General features: G+C 45.8%; 1 protein-coding gene across 2 annotated transcripts in view; it reads left to right on the forward strand.

The window, feature by feature from the left end:
* The window catches only part of Vcl (vinculin), a 92,846-nt gene that overhangs the window by 80,142 nt on the left and 2,542 nt on the right, over positions 1–10,162 (forward strand). Inside the window, exons 17-21 of one of the 2 annotated variants that reach the window (XM_041638995.1) lie at positions 284–408; positions 3,341–3,526; positions 6,713–6,916; positions 8,829–9,032; positions 9,426–9,530. In XM_041638995.1, the coding sequence (XP_041494929.1) occupies positions 284–408; positions 3,341–3,526; positions 6,713–6,916; positions 8,829–9,032; positions 9,426–9,530 (824 nt within the window). The remainder of the gene's footprint in view (positions 1–283; positions 409–3,340; positions 3,527–6,712; positions 6,917–8,828; positions 9,033–9,425; positions 9,531–10,162) is intronic. The other variant, XM_041638996.1, reaches the window with a different exon arrangement.

The following is a 10,162-nucleotide window of genomic DNA, read 5'->3' on the forward strand; positions in this document are numbered from 1 at the left end:
TCATAAGAGAAGTGATGGGTACCCCGTGAGCCTGGCTTGCCCAGGATTCTCCCAAGCACCTGAGTTGTGCTGTCAGAGGCATCCTCACCACTGTAGGAACAGCTGCACTGTGACTCTCCTCAGGGCCTCTAGCTTGCCCTACTTCCCTTTGCCTTGTCACTGCCATGATTCCTGCTGGCAGCTTCACATCCAGCCTCATTAATAGGAACCAGTTCTTCTGCTGGGCAGGCAGTGCCGTGGGCCCTGACCTGCCCAGCTGAAAGTGAGAGTGTCTTGTGTTTAGGCCTGCAAAAGAGCTTCCTGGACTCAGGATATCGGATCCTGGGAGCCGTGGCCAAGGTCAGAGAAGCCTTCCAACCTCAGGAGCCTGACTTCCCACCTCCTCCACCAGACCTTGAACAGCTCCGAGTAAGTACTCTCAGAGATGGGAGGAACTGAGCAGCTGGGGGTTGAGCCCGTGTGTGAGGCAGATCTGCTTTTATAGTCTGCCTGTGTAGGTAGCCTTTATGTGATGAATTAGAGACAGATCTTGACCTTCATTCCTGAATTGTATGGCATCATAACCCAGCAGTTGTGTATGTGCTTTCGTGATATTAGCCCACGTGACAGGGTGAGAAGGGAGCAGAGGTAAGTGCAGTTGTGATGGAGTGATGTGGTACCAGTTTAAAGTACATTTGTGGTGAGGATTGCTAAGTGGGGGAATCACAGCATTAGAATCTTGTTAGGTTCTTACCTTTCTCTCTCTATAATAATATGAGCGGCAGGGCTGCATCCCCAGCACCCCGGCAGCCTGGCTAGCTTATGCCCCGAAATAACAACACACAAATTGTATTCATTTAAACACTGCTTGGCCCTTTAGCTCTAGCCCTTACTGGCTAATTCTGTTATCCCGATCAACCCATCTCTAATAATCTGTGAGAACCGGTCTTACCGGGAAGATTCTAGCCTAGTCCATCCTGGGTCGGAGCTTCATGGCATGTGTCTGCCCGGGAGCGGGGCATGGCGTCTCCCTCAGGCGTCTGCTCCTGAGAGGAGAGCTGTGGAGTCTGTGCTCACTTCCTCTTCCTCCCAGCGTTCTGTTCTGTTTACTCCTCCCACCTATCTTCTAACCAATGAGGACCAAGCAGTTTCTTTTTATTTAACCAATGACCTTCCTCCATCATCTCTCTCTTTTTAGCAAGAAAATTAATACTCGTTTTTAAAAAATTAAAAGTGTCGGCGGGGCGGTGGTGGCGCATGCCTTTAATCCCAGCACTCGGGAGGCAGAGGCAGGCGGATCTCTGTGAGTTCAAGACCAGCCTGGTCTACAAGAGCTAGTTCCAGGACAGGCTCCAAAACCACAGAGAAATCCTGTCTCGAAAAAAAAAATAAATAAAAGTGTGTGCACACACACATACATGCATGTGTTTGTGGAGGAGAGAGGTCAACTTCAAGTGTTGTCCCACCATAGTTTTAGAACCAGAACCTCTTTGTGGGATGTAGGGCTTGCTGGCTGGCCAGTGAGTCCATGGGATTTGCTTGTCTCCCTCTTTCCAAGGCTGGGGTTACAAGCACATACCACCATGCCGAGTTGTTGTTGTTTGGAGCTTTGGTTTTGGGTTTTTGAGATAGGGTTTCTCTATACAGCCTTGGTTGTCCTGAAACTTACTATGTAGACCTGACTGGCCTTGTGATCTCGCAGAGATCTGTTCCAGAGTGCTGGGGTATGCTGTGTTTTTCACTTGGGTGCCAGGGATCAAACGAGGGTCTTCATGCTTACATGGCAAGTGCTCATTATCTTCCCAGACCAAGAAAAATTTAAATTTTAAATTTTATATGTATAGGTGCTTTGTACTGCTTGCATGCCTAGTACCTTTGAGCCCAGAAGAGGCATTAGATCCCTTGGATCCAGAATTGTAGATGGTTGTGAGCTGCCCCGTGGGTGCTGGGAAGTTGAACCTATATTTTCTGAAGGAACAAGTGTTCTTAACTGCTGAGCCATCCCAGGCCCTCGAATCTTTTTTGTAATTCTTTCTCATTAAGTATCATGGATATATTTTCCCATGGTTTAAGAATAAGCTAGTTGGGTAATTTCTTGCAGTTACAAACCGTAGAAACAGAAATAGTAATGATCATATGCAGATCTTACTCCAGCTAACAGTCTGGAAATCTGTTGATTGGAGAATACATAGCAAGACAATAGTTGTGTTTCTTTGGTATGTTTTCTTTTCTTTGTTGTTGTTGTTTTTTTTTTTTTGAGTGTTTTTGTTTGTTTTTGAGACAGGGTTTCTCTGTGTAGCCCTGGCTATCTTGGAACTAGCTCTTGTAGACCAGGCTGGCACTGAACTCACAGAGATCTGCCTGCTGTACCTCCCGAGTGCTGGGATTATAGGCGTGCTCCATCATTTGCCTGGCTTTTTTCTTTTCTTTTTGACTTTTGAAGACAGGGATTCTCTGTGTAGCCCTGGCTATCCTGAAACTCGCTCTGTAGACCAGGGTGGCCTCAAACTCACAGAGATCCGATTGTGTCTACCTCCTGAGTACTGGGATTAAAGACATGGCACTACCACTGCCTGGCTCCAACCTGATATCTTTTACTGGTATTAAGAAAGAAAATATAGCCAGACAGTGGTGGCGCACGCCTTTAATCTCAGCACTCAGGAGGCAGAGGCAGGCAGATCTCTGTGAGTATAAGGCCAGCCTGGTTTACTGAGTGAGTTCCAGGACAACCAAGCTGTTATACACACACACACACACACACACACACACACACACACACACACACCCAAAAAACAAACAAACCAACCCTGTCTCAGAAAACCAAAAAAGAAAAAAAAGAAAAAGAAGATGACAGCTTGGCTAAGGATAAAACTGGATCACTACACATAGGTGAGGTTGGTGGTTTCCCAGTTTCAATATTTCTGCACACTTTCCGTTGAGGCTCTTTCTTGATGGTAAGAGCCACAGGAGGGTGAGATTCCTGGTAAGTGGCTCCTTTGAGTCACACCACTTAGAATTAGGGTTGTAGAGATCACGTGGTAGATGCAGAACTTGAAGCTCTAATGTCTTTCATTTGCGTTTTGGCAACCAGAACCAGAACTAGGCTTTAGATCTTCTATGGGATTGGCTGTGGAATGGTTGATCTGGTAATGCTGTGTATGCCTTCCATGGGAGATGACCAACACATAGCTGTCTTCTTGTAAGAAGAAAATGTTCTTTGATTGTGATTACACAGATAGGCCTCATAGCTAGGTAGGGGGGTGTGATCTTACATGGAATTAGTGTGGGCAGATTTTCAAGATTGGTTTTTGGTAGTAGCTGCTAGGGCTTACACTGACAATCTGTTTTTTCACATTTGTAGCTAACTGATGAGCTTGCTCCTCCTAAGCCACCTCTTCCTGAGGGTGAAGTTCCTCCACCCAGGCCCCCTCCTCCAGAAGAGAAGGATGAAGAGTTCCCTGAGCAGAAAGCTGGGGAGGTGATTAACCAGCCCATGATGATGGCTGCCAGGCAGCTCCACGATGAAGCTCGGAAGTGGTCTAGCAAGGTAAGCTCTGAGAATTCCTTGTCAAGAATGGGAATCTTCCCAGGAAGGACGGAGAACCGTATCCCCAACCCAGGGAGAAGTCTAATGGGAGTCACCTTCCTTCTTGCTTACCGCCTGTGTTTCAGGCAATATGTTGTTCTTTTTACCAGTGACTTAGTGAGAAGTCTGAGTGTTTGACTGCTTGCCTCTCCTTGGGCAGAAGTAAAAGCTGGAATGTCTGTGGCTAAAGAAGAGTTTCTTCCTCTTTGTTCATTAGTATCGTCTCTGACTCCTGGTGTTTTGGGTCTTTTTTAGAAGGTTTATCCTCTTGGATTATTGAATGTTTTCCAATCTCCATTACTAACTGGCAAAACTTCAGTTGTGAAAGTATCTCTTGTGGACTTTGCTAGATGAAATCTGTACATTTTCTTCAATTCTTGCATTAAGAAGCAGATAGAACAGGGGTGGCACATGCCTTTAATCTCAGCACTTGGAATGCAGAGGCAGAGGCAGGTGGATCTCTGTGGGTTTGAGGCCAGCCTGGTCTATAAGAGCTAGTTCCAGGACAGGCTCCATAGCTCATAGCTACAGAGAAACCCTGTCTCGAGGAAAAAAAAAAAAAAAAAAAAAGGAAGAAGAAGAAGGTAGACTGGTGTTTCAGAAGGAGTGTTTCTGTCCTTTCTCAGAATCATCCTGTCCCCACCCCTATACTCAGGACAGCTCCAGGTTCTCCCCAGCTCAGCTAATTTAACAGTCCCCATAATAACCAGGGGAATCTGGATGTGACAGCAGCTCTGCTCCACGTTGTCTGTTTCCCTGAGTGCTGGAAGTGAGTGGCAGCTTTTCTTGCTTAGAGTGGAATCCTGTTGCTCATTTAGCAGTGAGATGTGGTTCTTAGTTCTAAACTGTTTCTAATGCACCCTGAATGCTAGACCTTCATTCCCACTATATTCCTTTATTTTCACATCCACAATTGAATATACTTCCTGGGGGAACTGGTTGGCCTACCCCTCCCCCCCTTAGAAATTGACCTTGGTTTGTTTGTTTGTTTCTTTCTTTTTAAAAAAGATTTATTTATTTATTATGTATTTATTGGTCTGCCTGCATGCATGCCGGAAGAGGGCACCAGATCTCATCACAGATGGGTGTGAGCCACCATATGGTTGCTGGGAATTGAACTCAGGATCTCTGGAAGGTCAATCAGTGCTCTTAACCTCTGAGATTTCTCCAGCCCCTTGGACCTTCACTTTTAAACTAGTGTTTAAACTGTTAGCTGGGAGCTCAGGACCTGACCTGTGCAATTATTTATAATGGTGTTTCTCCAGCACCCTGAATCATGCAGCATAAACCCTACTGTGCATGGAGAGTGGGTGAGAGAGGAACAGGGTCAGTTTTCCTCAAATGAAACAGAAATTAATTGTGATAAACCTGCACATACTTGGAAGAACACAAAAAATATCTGTAAAGGTCACACTTCAGAGGGTCAGGCAGCATTTGCCCTTCTCTACTCAGTGCCCAGAAGGGCTGAACTAATGCGTTCACTGGCTTTTAAGCCATGTATGGGTGGGGAAGGAATATGTGTTTGTATCTGTCCATTTGTCTTTGTGCAGCTTGTCACTCTGAAGTTTAGCAACAGTAAGCTGCTCTTTTCTTTGAAGGAATGGGAATGAGTCTTGGTTGAGACAGTGAGAAAGGACTGGTGATATCTAAACCCTTTACTGACCTTGGGTCTTCCAACTTCATTGCCACTTTTTAGAGATGGGCTTTGTATTTAGGATAAGAATTTTTATTTTTGTTCTTGTTTTTTGAGAATTATTTTCATTTTATGCCTATGGGTGTTTTGCCTGCATGTATGTCTGTGTGCCACATGTGTGCAGTACCCATGAAAGCTAGAAGGTGTTAGGTCCCCTGGAACTGTAGATAGAGATGGCTGTGAATCATCATGGTGGTGCTGGGAATTGAAAGTAGTCAATGTTCTTAACTGTCTTTCCAGCCCAAGAATTTCTATTTTTAATATTTCAAAGTTTTCTTAGGTCTTAGGACTCACTGGTCTCCAATGTGGACTTCTTGCCTTGGCCTCTGGAGTACTGGGACTCCAGAAATGTACTGGTAGGAGAAGACTTTTCAGGAACCTTAAATAAAGTTCCATATGAACTGTGTTTCCTCCTGATCACAGGTTCTTGGGGTAGACAGTCTTTGTTTACAGCCTTTTTTACAAATGGCTTGGCTTCGTTAAGTTCCTTCCCATTCCATCTGTTTTTAAGCATCTGTTCTCTTCCCAACCCCTTACAATTCCTACCTCTTGTATAAAATTCCTGTCCTTCCCCTCTTGGTCCCTGTTCTTTCGTAAGCAACCATTTTGGGTTCATGTGAGGGCTCCGCTGAGCTTAGCCTCATTTAGTTGCCGAGTCCACCTGATATGTGAACTGGTAAGGTGAGTTTGGGTGAGCAAGAAGCTGATTTCAACAAAAGAGAGGTTTAGGCTGTGTCCAGATGGCGGTGCTTTCAGTTTCCACAGTAAGATATTGTGGAAGCTTTGTCTTTGAAGATCTTTTTAAAGGAGAAAGACAGGCTAAAATGTAGTTTTTTTTTTTCTCATTGCTATAGGAACTAGATGAGGTATCTTCTTGAGGCTCCTTATAGCTATCTAAGCAGTTGTAGTGTATTTTGTAAATCTTCTTCATGAACCATTATGTTGACTGTTTTTTCTATTTCTTGGTTTGCTGTTGCTTTTGACATGCCTTTCCTAGTCTGGTCCCTAAAGGAGCTAGTAAATGCCTGGTAGCTGCTGAGCTGCATGTCCAGGATGACGGAATAGTGAGTATTTGATTTAGGAGGAGGCTCAGCTTTCCTTCTCAAACAGCTTATATGGCTGTGTCTACTTTTCTCCTCTGGACTTCTTTTCAAGGTTGTTTGGTTCCCCAGACATGTGATTCTGGTCATGTTTAACTTCAGCAACAAGCATAGATTGCCTTCTCTGGAAAGCTTCTGCTACAGCAAATGTATTCACTTATTTCAAGGTGACTTAGGCTGGAGACTGAGTTCCTGTCTTTGAACCTTGGTTCACCTGGCTCCTGGAGAGCATGCCATTTTCTTTCCCATCCCAGGCAAGCTTTGGTTACTAAACCAGCTGAAGCTCCATTTCCAAAGTCTTTTTGTTCTTACTAACACTATCCCTATTTTTCACCCTCCCTACCATCGACAAAGCCGGGTATCCCAGCTGCTCAGGTGGGTATAGGAGTTGTAGCTGAGGCAGATGCGGCTGATGCTGTTGGGTTCCCTTTCCCCTCTGACATGGAAGACGATTACGAACCTGAGCTGCTGTTAATGCCATCTAATCAGCCGGTCAACCAGCCCATTCTGGCCGCGGCTCAGTCCTTGCATCGGGAAGCTACCAAGTGGTCTAGTAAGGTACTGATGGTACCCCCAGTTGGGGGCTGCTCCAAATGCATCCGGCCATGTGCAGCCTTGACACCTTGCATCACTCCTTATCTGTGTGGGTCCTGTGAGTCTGAGCCGGGTGGGCAACTGTCTGTCTGCACCTTGTTGTTAGGGCTGGCTTCACAAGTCTGATAGGTTTGCGAATGTCTGAATGAACTGCATTTATGTTTAGGGAATAAAGAGAAATGGGGTCACTTTTCAAAGGATTCATTTTCTTCCCATTTTTGTGGCCATTATTGGATGTATAAACGCTTCAGGAAGTCATAAATGCATCTCTCAGTGACTTCTAGGTCAGGAGCCTTTGGGGACCACTGAAAGTTCCCCTAGCTTGACCACTGAGCTTTGCTTGGCTCCCACTGGCCTCACCCTGATGACTCAGGCAGAGTTGATTAGGGCAAAAGCAGTTTTACATGGCAGAGTCTCTGGGGAGGACTGCTTGCTGTCTTGCACCTGGCTGTGTGACAGATGCTGGCCTTTGTGGGAGCCCACGGGGCAGGGGCTTCACTGACTGCTTTTCCAGGTACCTCAGAGGGGTTGGAAAGTGGCCACAGGGAAAGCTCAAGGCTATCACTGAGGTGACGGAGCCTTGGATCTGAACTAACATTTGTTTGGAGAGTTAGAGGTGTAGAAGTGATCACTTTTTTGGTTTTTGTTTTTCCTATTTAAAGATGGCATGTTGCAAGTGTCTGAAGATGGTGGGTAATAACTAACCCTGGCACTGTGCTGTCTTCTAACCAATGTCATGTAATCCAAAATTACCTCAGGTCTGCACTGAAGTTCTCCCAGAGGGAGGGCTTCAGCTAACACACGCCTTTCCTCATGACCTCCTCTAAAACCTGTGTCCTCTCTAGCCTCGGTTTGTTTCCTGTGACGTGTACTTTCCCACATCAATGATGAGTCGCTTCATGGTGCCTGTGGAGTCCTTGCAGAGCACCGGAGTGGCATGGTTTGTGTGTACCTTACCGCACGGTGTAGAAACTGAAAATCCTGAGGGGGACAAACGAGTGGGGCTTGGCCATTCAGTTAAACACTGTAGCTGCTGTACTTTTAGGTTGCTAAGGACATAAAATAAGTTGCTTAAATATTTCCTTATTATGACCCATGAGGGTTTTAAGTAAGACAAATCTCAGACAAATTGCCATTAATGAGAGAGGGTCAACCTTTTAGAGCCTGGCTCAGTTTTATTTATTTATTTGATTCCTCCCTCAGTATCTTCCTAAGTGAACATTCCTTAATTGGAGGCTTCACTTAGCTGATGAGACCAGCAAATTGATTTGTGGGATCAATTTTCTCTTAATGTGGAATGATTAAAATAGTCTGCTCTTTAAAGATGACAGGTCAAGAGGAAGAGGAGGCCAAAGTAGTCTAGATGAGAAAATATCCATTTCTCTAGTTTTCCTCGCAGGCTGAGAATCATCACCTGGGGTTCTAAGTTCTAGTGAGGCAGTGTAAGTCCTTGGCTGCTGTTCACAAGAGCAGAGATAGGATGCTCTTAGCACCTAGAAAGCCTCCTCTGTGCTTGGCCAGCTCAGCTGCTTTCTCCCCTATGATAGAGATGAATATGCCTGTGTGGCCGACTCCTTGGCTCTGACCCTGTGTTATTGACACAATTAACCTGGAGATGCTCAACTGCTTGTTCAGTGCTGTGCCCGGGGCACCCACGTCGTCCTTTCAGATTAATCTCTAGGTCTTTTCATCCAGGATATCCTCTCTCCCTGAGTGCTGGGGCAAGTGCCCATTCTCTTCACTGTCCTCCCTCCAGTGCTTTCCCCATTTCCTTAGCCTGCCAGAGGCTGCGAGAGCAGCAGACTTCCTCCTGTTTTTCTACTGAACTTGACCAGCATGTGGTCAGAGCTCATGCTGTATCTCTGCTTCTCTCTAGGGCAATGACATCATTGCAGCAGCCAAGCGCATGGCTCTGCTGATGGCAGAGATGTCTCGGCTGGTAAGAGGGGGTAGTGGTACCAAGCGGGCACTTATTCAGTGTGCCAAGGACATCGCTAAAGCCTCTGATGAGGTGACTCGGCTGGCCAAGGAGGTTGCCAAGCAGTGTACAGATAAGCGGATTAGAACCAATCTCTTACAGGTACTTGGGGAAATAAGTCATGTGTGCGTGTCCGTGTGTCCAGACAGGAGAGGAGGGAGGGAGGGAGAGAGAAAGAAGAGAAGAGAAAGAGTGCATCTGAGTGGGAAGCGTGAATGTGAGGGAAAAGGTGAGAGGAAATTTGGGTGAATAAGGAAGCAAACAGCAGCAAGGGCAATGTGTGGATAAAAAAAAAAACAAACAAAACAGACTGAAAGTTTATCTCTTAACCCAGTGGAATTTGAATGCCTCCATATATGAACCAATTGGGTCAGGGCTGGTCCTTTATTGAGTACTCCTGCATGCCAATGACTGGGAATGGAGTTGGGTATATCTGCCTCCAAGGAACTTGTGGGCAAGACAACTAACAAACACCAAATGAAACTTTCTCTTTAGGTGTGTGAGAGAATCCCAACTATAAGCACCCAGCTCAAAATCTTGTCCACAGTGAAGGCTACCATGCTGGGCCGGACCAACATCAGCGACGAGGAATCTGAGCAGGTATGTGCTGCTGCTCTGGGTTCCCTGCCTCTAGCTTCTTTGTTGTTTAATCTTAGCTTTAAGACAAACGTACCTCGAATTAAAAATGCAGCAACCCACTCTTTTCTTATCTCCCCTCTGGTGGGCCCTACTCTGGGTCACACTCCCCGCTTCCCTAGAGAGTACAGCAGACCCATCATTTTAAGTTAAAATGAGGGAGACAATCTCTTCCCATTAGGGAACTCATAGATAATTTGGGAGACCAACTGCTTCCGACCTCTACAGAGGCTAGGGGCACCCCGATGAACAAGGAGGACACTCTCCTATACACTACTGTTAGTAGATTTCAACTCTCGCCTTCCCGATATCCCTAACTTCCAGATATTGCAAGTGGAGTTTGGTTCTGGGTTACTTTAGTGGGATGTCTTCTGCTTAAAGATAGGAGAAGCTGGGAAAGGAAAGATACAACTGCAGTTCATGCTAATGCACAGGAAATGAATTAACAACATGTATGCTGAGACTATGTGTTTCATTAAGTGGAGAAGAGTAGATACAGTGTGGTAGAATGGGACAAACACAGGACACAGGAGGGAAGTCTTGAGTGGGACCCTGACTTTGTGTGAGTTTGGCTGGCATGGCTCCCAGCCTTTCTG

This window comes from Microtus oregoni, unplaced genomic scaffold (genome assembly GCF_018167655.1).
Source record: "Microtus oregoni isolate MIOR12 unplaced genomic scaffold, Mior012 000056F_ref0000123, whole genome shotgun sequence".
NCBI classification, from domain to species: Eukaryota; Metazoa; Chordata; class Mammalia; order Rodentia; family Cricetidae; genus Microtus; species Microtus oregoni.